The 13,873-nt window shown below is 49.9% G+C and overlaps 1 protein-coding gene across 1 annotated transcript in view; it reads right to left on the bottom strand.

The window, feature by feature from the left end:
- Nucleotides 1-852: 852 nt before the first annotated feature.
- Nucleotides 853-13,873, bottom strand: part of ERICH6B (glutamate rich 6B) — a 44,963-nt gene continuing 31,942 nt past the window's right edge. Inside the window, exons 9-13 of the mRNA XM_040620084.1 lie at nt 8,481-8,566; nt 8,166-8,318; nt 5,944-6,169; nt 3,267-3,478; nt 853-2,002 (exon numbers count right to left, since the gene is read on the bottom strand). Coding sequence (XP_040476018.1) covers nt 853-2,002; nt 3,267-3,478; nt 5,944-6,169; nt 8,166-8,318; nt 8,481-8,566 — 1,827 coding nt within the window. The remainder of the gene's footprint in view (nt 2,003-3,266; nt 3,479-5,943; nt 6,170-8,165; nt 8,319-8,480; nt 8,567-13,873) is intronic.

The following is a 13,873-nucleotide window of genomic DNA, read 5'->3' as shown; positions in this document are numbered from 1 at the left end:
CCGAGAACATTTCTACTTTGCCCGCGGGTGCAAAGTTAGGCTTTGTAGGGTGCTGGAGGTACACTGCAAGGCACAGGAGAAAGGGGTCTCCCGTTGCTGGTGCCTCTCTTTTTCCTTCTACATGGCTGCTGTGGCAGTTGGGGGGCTTTGGGGGTACTCGCTCTGTAGTGCGTTCTGATATCCAAATAGGAAGCTGGCAGACCCCTAGCACTCCAGTGAAATTCCCCCCAGCCAGCGGGCTGCGGTGCCATCCTTAGCCTTGGTGCTGTTGGGGGCTCTTCGAGGTTCTTCATTCCCTCCTGGGTACTCCCAGCATGCACCCTCACCCCCACTCTTCATTGCATGACCCCTTCCCTCTCACCCAGGGGACTCTGCTGTGCTGTGCTCCTCCACGAAGCCACAGTTGCATTGGTTTGCTATCGTTTGCCTTTCTGACTCCCAGTCTGTAATCCCCCTGGGGGCAGACAACCTGTTCTTTTCTTTCTGGCCCTTGAGCACACGGTGGAAGCTCAGTGTGTATTTGCTGCATGGTCTAATTAGCTACTGAATTCATTAGTAATTTTGTGGGCACTGGACGAGGCTCCATTCGCCTTGGGGTGTTCACTCATGGTTACTCATCAGGGAACCCTTGTGTGTAACTGAACAGGTGGGTGTTCATGAACAGCCCAACTGCCTTCATTTTCATTTCCAGGAGAAGCAGGTTTTCTGCCAAGTCACTGAAGATAAAATGATGGTAAGTCAGAATTTGTCCCGTTAGGAGGGTGAGGGCCTGGGAAGGGCCTGGGGTGTGAGGCAGAGAGTGTTACAGGTTGAATTCTGTCCCTCCACCCCCCACATTCCTGGGGTGGCGTTCTAACCCCCAGTACCTGGAAATGCGGTCTTATTTGGAAATAGGTTGTTGCAGATATTCCTAATCAAGATGAGGCCATACTGGAGTAGATCAGGCCCCCTCCAATGTGACTGGCGTCCATATAAAAAGGGGGACTGTGCCTCAGAAACACACACATGGGGAGAGAAGGTCAGGGGAGGTCTGGAGCGCGTTGGCTCCAGCCCAGGACCCACCAGAAGCCGGGTGGGGCCGGAACACACGCTGCCCTCGCGCCGTCTGAGGGAAGCCCTCGATCTCGGGCCTCCGCGGACGGTCAGTTTGTGGGGGAGGGCGGCGCCCAGGGCGGGGCCTCCAGCAAACGGACGGGGCGGGGCAACTAGATCTGTGCAGCTCCCGGCCGGCTGGTTGGCGGCTGTATTTCCTTCCCAGTCTGTGAGGGGGTTCGCTTTCCCCTGTGAGCACGCTCCCTGATTCCTGTGCGATCTTGTCCAGTCTCCGGCCACCCCGGCCCAGAGCTGCTGGAACCCCACGACTCTGTGTGAAATCTCTGGTCTTCGAAATGTCGGCAACAGAAGATTTTCAAAAGGGGCTGACCAAACAGAACAGCTCTGCGAAGCCGCCTGTTGACGAGCTCCGCCTGAGTGGAAGAGTGATTTCAGGTTCGCGAAAGGACCATGATCGGCCCGGGAGTCGGCGCGAGAACGCACTCGGCGTGCGCACCGAGCGTAGTGCTTTGTCGATGCTCCCTTAAGCCCTGGCGTTAACTCTGTGAGGTGAGCGCCATGACTGCGCTCCTGTCCCACGTGAGGAAACCGGCTCACCGCTTCGCCCGAGTTCGCACGGCTGCACGCGGCGGCACCGAGACCCCGGGCCAGGCCGGGCTGGTCCTTCGGCACCGCGGCAGCCCGCCCCCAGTCCTGAAGGAGACACGGGCGCTGGCTCGGAGCCAGCCACAAGCTTGGCCGGAACTTGCGTGTTGCTGAGACCGACCTAGAAGCTTCTGCCTCTCGTGGCGGGTAAGCAAAAGGGCTTCCATGCACTCTGAGCATGAGGGTGGAACGAGCAGGGCACACGAACTCTGACGTGGGCGTGTGAAGGTGGGCTGCTACGGTGGCCGTGTCATTTATGGCTCGCTGCCTTGCGCCACGGTGACTTGTGCTGGCTGAGGATACTCTGGGCCAACAAGTTGTGGCGAATAGTGGGAGTGACCACGGTGCCCCCCACTGCCCTCTTTCACCTTCAGTGCTGCCTCAGGGGCTGGAATGTCGTCCTTCGGGGTCATGAGGACTTCGGTGAAGGTTGGTGGCAGGCAGTGTGAGATCCGCAAGGGGGCAGGGCCACGAAGGTGGGGCTTCGGTGTCATTGATACGGCAGGGAATGGCCAGTTGCCAGGCTGGCTGGGAGGAAGGGGTTTCCTACCCCGTCTTGGTGTCGGCTGCAGTGGGAGGTCATCCCGGGAACTTGTGGTGTCCTGGGATGTATAAAAGTCACACTGTAGGGGGCTGCCCAGCTCCTGAATCCCCCTTTTCTAGAAACTCCTGCCCCTCCCTGTGCGCAGGCCTCAAGACATAACGCCACCCTTCCTTACCACGTGGGGCTGCACCAAGAGTGGCTTCCTGATCAAGCCAGGCCAATCAGAGACTGCTGGGGTCTTTTGAGAGAGATCTGGGGGCAAAGCCACATGAAGTGGAGCACATAGACAACATATCTTCAGGACAAGAAGAATTCACAGAGATGAGAATAAAAGCCCTCTGGCTTCTGGGGCCTTCCATGCTCTGATCCCTTTCTGAGACTCATTGCACCTTCCATGCAGATGACTCGTTTCCCATTTTGCTTTACCTACTTGAATTAGTGACTGTTACCAGTGAGCACAAGTGTCCCAGCTAGTGGAGGGGGTTTGAGTGTGTGTCCTTTCGGGCTCCCGACCAGCTCCTGGGTTAGGGGACCTGCTGCAGTCTGGCGTTGGTTTGCTGTCAGGGTCTCCTTCTGCCTTGGCAGGTGTGGGAGAGGGGTGTTTGTGATGACATTAGGGTTAGTGAGAACCTCTGGGGATATCTAGACCCATTTTTCTGACAAGGAAACTGAGGCATAAAGCTACTTGCCCAAGGTCACATAGTCAGTGATGGGCAGAGGACACAGACCGTCTGTGTCTCAAAAGGCTGCAGAAGGACTGCATTCAAGTAACCAGTGGGGGCGCGTGGGACAGGAGTTGATGGGTATTGCCTATCGAAATAACTTGCTCCTTGTGCTGTCAGGTGAGGGTTTTTCTGCACCCAGCCAGATCCTTTTTTCAAACCAAGGAGTTGTAATAAGTCCCAAATGACAACTCTCAAGAGACGTACATAGGGCTCTGGGGTTTCCCTTGACGCTCCTGATAGCTGTCCCAGGACAGTCTGCGGTGGCTGGAAACCCTGGCACAATGTGGTGACTGCCCTACTCTGGGAGGTGAGAGTTCTCCTTCAGTTCTAGTTTGTTGATTGGCAAAATCCTGGCAGCATCTGTGAAGTTTTCCAAATCAGGGATGGTCAGGAAATTCAGGATCCTACTCATTTTCCCCAGGAGGACCTGCATCTTCCGAGCCGTTGAACCAAATTCTACCTCCAGGATGGCCTTCTCCTTCATTTCACTCAGAGCCTCTGGGGTTATGAACTGTGGGAATTCACAGAAGGATAGGTGAGGATAAATGCTGCTCAGACATCGTGCTTTCCACCCTTGACCAGGACCAAGCCTTCCCTGCAAACTTCACTCCAGGGCAGATCTGTGCTCCCAGCCTTGCCACTGGCAACACTTCCCTCATTTGGCCCTGGCCTGTGTCCACACAGCTACAGAGACGGGCTGAGGCCACACTCAAGCCTGACCCCAAACCAGTGGGTTACCAGCTCCCTTGTGTGGCCTGTGTTGCAAAGGCTGTGTCTTCCTGGGGGTGTCTGGCTCCTCCCCAGGGATTCCCACCATGGGAGTGGGGTGGGGGAGACAAGCTCTGCCACAGCTGGGAAACTGTCCACGGTGTCTGCCTGTCAGTCCCACTTCCAGTTCAGGCTCTCCGGGAGTGTGTCTGGGTTTTGCTGGGATGAGGCACTGCCCCAGGGAAGTCAGCTCTAGGCCAACTTCTCCCTTGGTTTGTAGCCTACAGAGGCTGAGCAAAGGGTCTTCCGGAGGGGGAAATAATAAGGATCATACTAGGATGTTCTGTTTCTGTGAGGTGTCCAGCTTATGAAATGCTTTCACACGAGTATCTTATTTAAGCCTTACAACAGTATGGTGTCCATTTTAGAGATAATTATGGGCACAGAAAGTGCATGAGGCCTGCCTGGTGTCTCACGGGAAGTGGAGGGGCTAGTATGTTCTTCCAAGGGTGCCCTGGCTGCCCGGCCTCGGTGGACTGGCTCACTAGTCATACGTGTGCTGATTTGCTTCATTTGCCCCCCCCCCATCCTGCATTGGCCCAGCTCCTGGGGCTGCCAGGCCTCCTGGGTTTTCTGCCTGCACCAGCCCTCATCTGCCCTTCCTGGGCACTGGCTTCCTTTCCTGGCCCCCTCCATCAGTGGGACCCCAATGTCATCCAAAGGCCAGGAGGCCCAGGTCCTCATACCCTCTCTACCCCAGCTCCTCCCGTAGCTTGTCACTGCTGCGTAGGGGGTGGCCAGTGGATGACTGGGGATGGTACCGTGTACGTATGTGGCTCCTCTCTACCGGGTTGGCTGCTCTGGGAAATCCAGGGTAGGTAAGGAAGTTGGGATGTGATTATTTGGGATTTAAAATGGCAGGCCTTGCCGGGCCTGGGGACCAGCTGTCCAGATCTGCTTGGAACTTTCCCAATTTGAGCACTCAGAGTCCTATGTCCTAGAAAACACCTCAGTCCTGGCAAGGTAAACCTACCACATTCCCTACTCTCTTTCCCAGTTATTTCATATGGTGTAATTTTGCCAGAGTCTGCTGTTTCATTGCTACCTCCATCAACCTACTCTCTGTCTGCTCACCTCCCAGGAAACATGTCTGTCTGTCTGTCTGTCTGTCTCCCTAGGCAGGCAGTCCAAATTTCAGAGACCTCTAATGCCTCTCTGGTGGGTCTGTAAACAGTCTTCGGTGAATGGGGAAGGGAAGCCAGAGCAGGAGCAGGGTCTTGTGTGGCTCTCAGCGGGGACCAAGGACACCCTATTCCTCTCCTGAACTCTGGGCCTAGGGGAGGGTCTCAGGAGCCCACCTTCTTGCCTGCTCACAGTGAGAACTCCCGGGTACAGACTCTCCATTTGTAGGGGGTTGAACTGTGGCCTCTAAAAAATATGTCTGACTCCTAACCCCCAGGACTTGTGAAGGTTACTGTGTTTGGAAAAAGGGTATTTGCAGATGTAATGAAGTAAAGGATCTCAGGATGAGGTCATCCTGGACTTTGGGTGGGCCCTACATCCACTGTCTGGTGTCCTTATCAGAGAAAGGAGAGGGAGATTGGACACATAGAGAGACACAGAGGAGAAGGCTGCGTGAAGGTAGAAGGTCAGAGGGATGCCGCCACAAGCCAGCGGATGCCCAGGGTCACCAGAAGCTGGGAGAGGCAAGGAAGGATTCTCCCTGGAGCTCTTTGGAGGGAGTATGTCCCTGCTGACGCCTGGAGTTCAGACTTCTAGCCTCCAGAGCTGTGAGAGCATTTGTCAGGGCAGCCCTAGGACGTGAACACACCTTTGCTACTTTCTTGCCCAGCCCAAGCAGAGCCCCCTGAACTCCCAGGTGCTCCTTTGTTTAGGAGATGAGTGTGTTGGGGGAAGAGAGAAGAGGACACCAACGGCAGGCCTGGGGACATAGATTTCCCCCTGGTTTCTGTCCCTGCCAACTGACAGGGTTGATGTGAGTGTCAGGTGAGAAAATGTATGTTGACATCTTTGTTTTTTTGTTTGGCTTGCGGCTGGACTCTTTGAGGCTGTTTCCTCAGCTCCACATCTCGAGGTGCTCAGAATCTTGAGGTGCTCAGAAGGTAAGTGAACACCTCTGTCAAGCCTCAGGTCAACGAAGGTGGCCATGTTTTTCTCTGGGTGGCAGTGATGGAGAACCTGGCCCAGAGAGAGGCCTGTGGCGTGGCCCAGGGGGCAGCTACCTGGCAGAGGGAGTGGAGACCTTACCTTGTACTTGGTGCCCAGGTTTAAGCAGATGTGCTTCTTTTGGTGGCTGAAGCAGAAGGCAATCTTATCCTGGCTCCTGATTTGTACCTTGATGTACCGGTTGATTTTCAAGGAGATGGACTGGAAAGGGGGTGCGTGGACATGGAGGCTCAGATCCCACCAGTTCCAGGCCTTCTGGTGTTTGCCTTTGGGGAAGAAGTAGCCCAGGTTTTGGCTCAGGCTCAACCTAGACCGAGAAGGGATCAGGCAACCATGGCGAGTAGCCCGTGTGCAAGGAGCAGGGCCTCTTGTGTGGTGAATGCAGGCCTGTCCCCCTGCCCCCGCCTCCCTGCCTCCTTCCCTTTCTCTTTCTTCCCCGGCCTGGGCTCCCACACCCGCTGACCAGCACAATCACCTGGGAAGCTTTTAAAGAATGCAGATCTCCCCTCTGAAAGAAGGGGAATCTGCAAGGTGAGGTCAGCCCTTCCCCAGTCAAAGCATCATTCTTCCCCTTGCGTTTTGATGGGCTGAGGTTCAGGGATAAGATGGGGTATCTCTTATATGCCTTATGTGAGAATTTTTTATCTAAGTGCTTTAGTTTAGGCTAAGTCCAATGTCAAAAAACTTTTTGCCCATAATTTTTTTTTAAAGATTTTATTTATTTATTTATTTATTTATTTGAGAGACAGCACAAGCAGGGTGAAGGGCAGAGGCAGAGAGGGAAGCAGACTCCCTGCTGAGCAGGGAGCCCCATGCCGGACTCCATCCCAGAACCCTGGGATCATGACCTGAGCTGAAGGCAGACGCTTAACCGACTGGGCCACCCAGCGTCCCTTTTGCCCATAATTTTATGTATGACTCTGGGTAAGTCACTTGTATCCTCTGAGTCTAAGTTTCCTCATCAAGAAAATAAAAGTAGTTCCTAGAGTTCCCTAAGGTCTCTTCTGGCCCTAAAAGTAAGTGTCATTATGGAGAAGAGGCCCTGCAGAATGTAACCAGATACTATTTGAGGTCATTGGCTGAGTTTCTTGCCACTGCTTACCACCTGATGCTTCTTGTACCTTTCAGACATGTTGCTGTACAAAAGGCCCTCAGGGCAGGGCAGATACCTCTGAGAACAAAGGGGTCAACAAGGAAATAGTGTTTTAAACTCAAGGGAAAGAAGAAAAAAAGAAAAAAGAAAGAAAAATTAAAGAAAAAATAAAAAACCAAAAAAACACACCAATAAACCTCAAAGAACATTTGAGAAAATATTCCTAAGGGGTGCCTGGTTGGCTCAGTTGGTTAAGTGTCTGACTCTTGGTCTCAGGGTTGTGGGATCAAGCCCCAAGGCTTAAGACTCTCTCTTCCTCTGTCCCATTCAGTCCCTCCACCCCCGCCTCAAATACGTAAATCTTGAAAGAAAGAAAGAAAGAAAGAAAGAAAGAAAGAAAGAAAGAAAGAAAGAAAGAAAAAATATTCTTTAAAACCAAGGCTGGCAAAGTAAAAATATTTTTTCGGAATTAAAAGCAAAAATCTGGTTTTAACTATCAAGAAGAAAGGAAGTATAAAGTTGATGCAAGATGGCAGGCATTTCCCAATCCATGACCACTTAGTAGGGAAGGGAAGAGGGAAATACTGAAAAAAACCCTAAAACGAGCACTTACCCCAAAAAGATGGAGAAAGATTTTGAAGTTTGATTTGTTAAGATGAAGTTTCCCACCATGGCCAGAAATGGGAACTTAAGAATTAAGTTCAGTGATCATGAAATACTTAGAAGTTTGTGTTTTGTGCACGAAGAATTAAGTTCAGTGATCATGAAATACTTAGAAGTTTGTGTTTTGTGCACGATACATGTGTCTCCAAAGCCCTCACCACACCCTCCTCTCCGAGGCACCTGGGACAGCGGGGCACTCTGTCTTTCTAAGGTAATTCTCACTAGGCTTGACTCTCAGGAAGTGTAGAGGACATGAAGCCAATAGAAGTGGTCACCCTCAGTTTCTGATCGCTATTTCACCCTTGGGGAAGCAACGGTGACAAGGAGAGTGCCTTCCCTGAGGTCAGGGACCTGGCTTGCTACCACCATGATACCCATCTCTCCATCTGCAACATGTGCGGGTTGAAGAAACAAATTCACAAGCTAATGAGGGAGAGAGAGAGACCTAACCCAGTGAGGGAGGATGGCAGTAGGGACTGGGAATCAAACCTTAACCACACTGCCTCTCCGTGGGGAGGGGTGTTTGGGACTCTCAACCCAAACTTACCAGATTTCTCTGTTTTCATCATAGAAGGTGGCATGGCCAGAGTTGTTGATAAGGGCCTGGACACACCTTTCTTCACTGTCTTCCAGGATGATGTATGTGAACTCTCTCTGTTGTGTACTGAGGATGAGCATAGCCAGGCGTCCTGATGGGTAGCTGGAAGACAGTTAAGGCACACGCAGCCCCTTGGGGTCCCTGGGAAAGGCAGAGCCCTGCAGAAGATGTGGGCCTCAGGAAAACCCACACCCCAGCCCTGAACCACCCACTTTTGAGGCACCATATGTGTCAATATGAGTGTCCCTGGGCTTCAGCGGATACTGTATCTGGCCTGATCCGTCAGGAAAGAGGATTTGGAAGACAGTCTCATTGGGGTAGAGAATTAATTTTACATCATGCTGATGCACCTGGGAAGAAAAGATGAGCTTATTATAAAAAGTGCACAGGGGCTGATTGTCCCAATTCAGAGTATGGTGTTGTCACTAGAGTGCTTGGGATCAGTTTACTCTATGAACACCCACATTACCACTCCACCCATCACTACCCCACCCATCACTTGCTGAGGATTCTGGATAGGAAAGCTCTCAGGGCCTCCTCAGTCTACTTGTCCATGTGACCAGGAGGCTGAGATGGATCACTGTGTGTACGTGTGTGTGTGCGTGAGTGTACGTGTGCATGCAGATTTTAAGCTATCATTTCAATCCTCTAATGGTTATTGGCTGTTAAAAGATTTTATTTATCAGAGAGAGAGAGAACATGAATTGGGGGAAGGGGCAGAAGGACAAATAGACTCCCTGCTGACGGGGACGCGGTACTCGATCCCAGGACCCTGAGATCATACCTGAGCCAAAGTCAGACGCTTAACCAACTGACACCCCCAGGGGCCCTGGTTATTGGTTGTTTTAGTTTTCTAGGGCTGCTGTAACAAAGTAACACCAATGGGGCCCTTTAAAACTACAGAAATTTGGGGCACTGGGGTAGCTCAGTTGGTTAGGCATCTGCCTTCTTGGGTCATGGTGCCGGGGTCCTGGGATCGGGCCCCGCGTCAGGCTCCTTGGCGAGGAGCCTGCTTCTCCCTCTCCCTCTGCCGCTACCCCTGCTTGTTCTCCCTCTCTGTCAAATAAATAAATAAAATCTTTAAAAAAAAAAAAAAACACAAATTTATTTTCTCGCAGAGGTGGAGGCCCGAAGTCTGAAATCAAGGTGTCCTCAGGGTTAGTCCTTTCTGGAGGCTCCGAGGAAGAATTTCTTCCATGCTGCTCTCCTGGGTTTTGGTGATGACCTGTGATCCTTGTTGTTCCTTGGCCTGTATATATGCATGACTGCAATGTCTACCCCCATCTTCATGTGCCGTCCTCCCTGGGTCTCTGTGTGCTCATGGCCATCTTCTTTTTTTTTTTTTTTTATTATATTATTTTAGTCACCATACAGTACATCCCTGGGTTTTGATGTAAAGTTCGATGATTCATTAGTTGCGTATAACACCCAGTGCACCATGCAATACGTGCCCTCCTTACTACCCATCACCAGCCTATCCCATTCCCCCACCCCCCTCCCCTCTGAAGCCCTCAGTTTGTTTCTCAGAGTCCATAGTCTCTCATGCTTCATTCCCCTTTCTGATTACCGCCCCCTTTCTTTATCCCTTTCTTCTCCTACCGTTCTTCCTAGTTCTTATGTTCCATAGATGAGAGAAACCATATGATAATTGTCTTTCTCTGCTTGACATATTTCACTTAGCGTTATCTCCTCCAGTGCCGTCCATGTTGCAGCAAATGTTGAGAAATCATTCTTTTTGATAGCTGAATAATATTCCATTGTATATATGGACCACAACTTCTTAATCCAGTCATCTGTTGAAGGGCATCTCGGCTTCTTCCACAATTTAGCTATTATGGACAAAGCTGCTATGAACATTGGGGTGCATATGGCCCTTCTCTTCACTACGTCTGTATCTTTGGGGTAAATACCCAGTAGTGCAATGGCTGGGTCATAGGGTAGCTCAATTTTTAACTTTTTAAGGGACCTCCACACTGTTTTCCAGAGTGGCTGTACCAACCTGCATTTCCACCAACAATGTAAGAGGGATCCCCTTTCTCCACATCCTCTCCAACAATTGTTGTTTCTTGTCATGGCCATCTTCTTGAAAGAACACCTGTCACACAGGATTAGGGGTCCACCCTGCTTTAGCATGACGTCCTCTTAACTATACCCTTAAAGACCAATTTTCCAAAGAAGGTTCTGTTCTGAGGCACCAGGGCTTAGGACTTATAACTTTGTAGGAGGATACAGTTCAACCCATAACATTGGCATTATTCAGGGTTTTTAAAATCTCTTCTTGAGTCAGTTTAAGTGAATTATATTTTTCTAGGATATTGTTCATTTTAGGTAAATTTTCAAATTTATTGTCCTAAAACTATTGTCATATGGTGTTTAAAAAAAAAGAAACCCTCTACTACCTCTGTAGTTATGACCTTGTCTTCATTCTTCTTACTATGACTATCTTCTCTCCCCACCCCACCCCGCCCTTTTTTTTTTCCTGGATAAACCCCGCCTGAAGATTTGCCTATTTTACTAGTCTTTTCAGAGAGCCAGCTTTTGGTTTGTTTATTCTACTTGTTTCCCATTGTATCAATTTTTAGTCTTATTATCATTTACATACTTCTACCTTCTGTAGGTTTTCTATATTACTCTATTTTATTTTTCTAATTCCTTGAATTGAATATCAAACTCATTGGTTTTCACCTTTCTTCTTGATCCTCCTCCTCTTTCTTAATATAAGCATTTAAAGCTATAGCATTGCTCTCAGAATACCATTTTAGGGGTTTCCCACACATAGAAATGTTTACCTTTCATTCCATTCTAAATATTTTTGAATTTCCAATATGATCTCTTCTTTGACACACAAGTTATTTGCAAGTGTGTTTTTAAATTTGCAAATGCACAAGTTGCTTTGGGTGTTGTTATGACTAATTAAAATTCACTGGGATAAGAGCATAGTCTATTGAGGGCTTCAGAGGGGAGGGGGGTGGGGGATTGGGATAGGCTGGTGATGGGTAGTAAGGAGGGCACGTATTGCATGGTGCACTGGGTGTTATACGCAACTAATGAATCATCAAACTTTACATCAAAAAATAAATTAAAAAAAAAGAGCATAGTCTATGTGATATCAGCTGTTGAATGTTTGCTGAGACTTGTTTTGTAGCCCAGTGTGTCATCAATTATTGGAGCTGTTTCACGTGTGGCTCTTTCCTTGTGAAGGACACATGTCTTGTGTTGCCATCTGGGCATGAACACCCAAGCGTCTGGATTGTCAGGATGAGCTGGTCTCCCGCTTCTCGCCCTCCGCTCCCCAGCACACCGCCCCACCTCACCCATCCCCTGCTCACAGGCTCGCTCTTCGGCTGTTTCGTTTCCTCTCTCTTTCTAGTGTTGATTATGTCCTGTACTTTCTTACACACCCTACTCTGCATTTCTGACACTTTTTATGTGTCATCTACATTTCCCGGATGTTTGCAGTAGGAAGGCTTTTCAGGTCATCTAGTGTCCCACATCACACTAAATGGGTCAGCGGTTCTCCAGCTATTATTTTTAACCATTGAAAACCCCTTTGTTCAAGAAAGCTTTCAGCAGAAGGCCCAAATCTAAGACGATCAAAGACGAAGATGCAGCCGTCTGAGGAGCTGGGACCATGGGCTCCTTAGGGCATCCTTGCAATGCCCGGGAGCCTGGGCATCTGGGTGAAAACCACTCAAGGTGACACAGGTCCGAACACTGACTCCATCCCCACACCCAGCACTGCACCGAACACTTTCTTCCACACAAGGACCCTACAAGGTAGGCATGGTCATTGGCTCCCCTGAAGATGAGGCTAAATGGCGTGCACAAAGTTGTCCAGTGAGAGGAGAGCCAGCGTCCAGCGATCTGCTGCTCGCCCACAGGCTTGTCCGGGGAACATGCTGCCTCCAACTGTTAAGCTCTCGGCTACTTCCCACGTTCAGGCTACACATCACTGCTCTTTTCTTTTTTAACCTAAAAAAGTGCTTTGTAAAGACATCAGGGGCTGGTTTGCTCCCGATGGCCTGGGAGGAGCTTCTAGTTATTGCCCGTGGGAGAGGATATTTGTATTTTAGGTCTTATTTTCTCTCATTGCCTGAAAGCCAGACTTTCTCAAGATGCTGTCTGCCTGTCAAATTCAAGGTTCATAGAATGACATTTTCCTAGTGAGGAGGACCTCACGGGCAAAGCAAAATCTCTGACCTGGAGGTGGAGCTGTCACATTTTCTCTCCCTGGGAATTATATAATAAGTGGCTTATCTAAAAGCCAACATCTCATCACCATTGGTATGGGGACAGAGCCTGAGACAAGGAGCTAACAGGTAAGAGAGGAGGCACCACGTCTCTGGCCCTTCCTTCAGTTCTGCTGCAGAGGAAGCTTTGCCTGTCAGGCAGGGCCCTGTGCTGTGGGAGACGGCTGTCCTGCAGAACTGCTGGCTGCTGGGCAGGCCAGGCTGGACTCTGCCTAAAGGCCAGCACGCACTTACAAACAGGGCTGCCTGGAATTGAATGCCCATTTGTAAAAACCAAAAACAACCTAGTGTCCCACTCCTCATGGGCCTCTTGGGCAGCCCGATGTGTGTGGTGGGTTAAGAAGGAACCCCGGCTTAGAGGTCTTGGTGAGAACCTTCCCCTTGGCTGCAGGGAGGACATTTAATATTGGTTTGGGGACAGACGTGCCACAGGAGCAAAAGTGCTGAGGCAGGACAGGCCAAGGATTATGGGAAACCTGGAGTTCATCTGCCCAGCTGGAGTAAGAAACCAAGTAAGGTTTCACTGATATATTGGAGATGGGGAAGCTGAAGGCCTCTGAGGGCTTCCAGCACCCTCACCATTGCATGTCTGGTACAGCCTAGAGAGTCCCTTGGCTCTCCCTTGATTTCTCATTCTGTGGGAGTTCTGGCTGGTCCACTGACTTCCCTTCTTCATGCAGGCCCAAGAGATGAAGGGATACTGAACTTTCCTTTCCTTCTCTGGAGGCTGAAAGAGTCATACCTTGGTTGACAGTGTTGGTTTCTGGTTCTTTCCTGCTTTTGCCTCAAGGTGAGGGCAGCCTCATCAGTTTAAGATGTTTGGTTGCTTTTCTGTTTAGTGCAAACTGTTTTCATTTTCCCCTGCGACACACAGCAGAAATCCATTTCCCAACTCTCTTGCATCTAGGGGGTGTCATGTGACTTCTTTTGGTTGATAGAACTTAAGCCTAGACCATGACTTCACTTCCTGTCCCTACAATGGGACACAAAGGACTCCAAGATGGCAGAGACCCATAATGAAAGAGCCCAGATCCCCAGGAGCCAGCCTCGAGGAGAGCTACTCAAGAGAGCCAGGAGACTCAAACCAGATGTGACATGAGCAAGAAACATATATCTGGTTATTAAGCCTCTTAGCTTTGGGAACTGTTTCAAGAGGAGGCTCTATGTCCGTGTGGCAGCCATTTAAGATTTTTTGGGTCTCACTCTCTTCAACTGTAAAGTAAAGATAGCAATACCATACTTACCCCATGAAATTGTTGGGAAGAGCTCAGCTTAAATTACATGTAGAAGTGCTTTATTACTTGCACAGTGTTACATAAATGTGAGGTTCCATTAGGCTCTTGTGGTCTCCAATTTAGTAAATAGTAATGTAGCATTTACTCAGCCGCTCAGGCCAAAATTCTTAGA

Source organism: Ursus maritimus, unplaced genomic scaffold (assembly GCF_017311325.1).
Source record: "Ursus maritimus isolate PB19 unplaced genomic scaffold, ASM1731132v1 scaffold_10, whole genome shotgun sequence".
NCBI lineage: Eukaryota > Metazoa > Chordata > Mammalia > Carnivora > Ursidae > Ursus > Ursus maritimus.
Note: the sequence above shows the minus strand (reverse complement) of the source record. Positions and strands in the feature narration are given on the sequence as shown.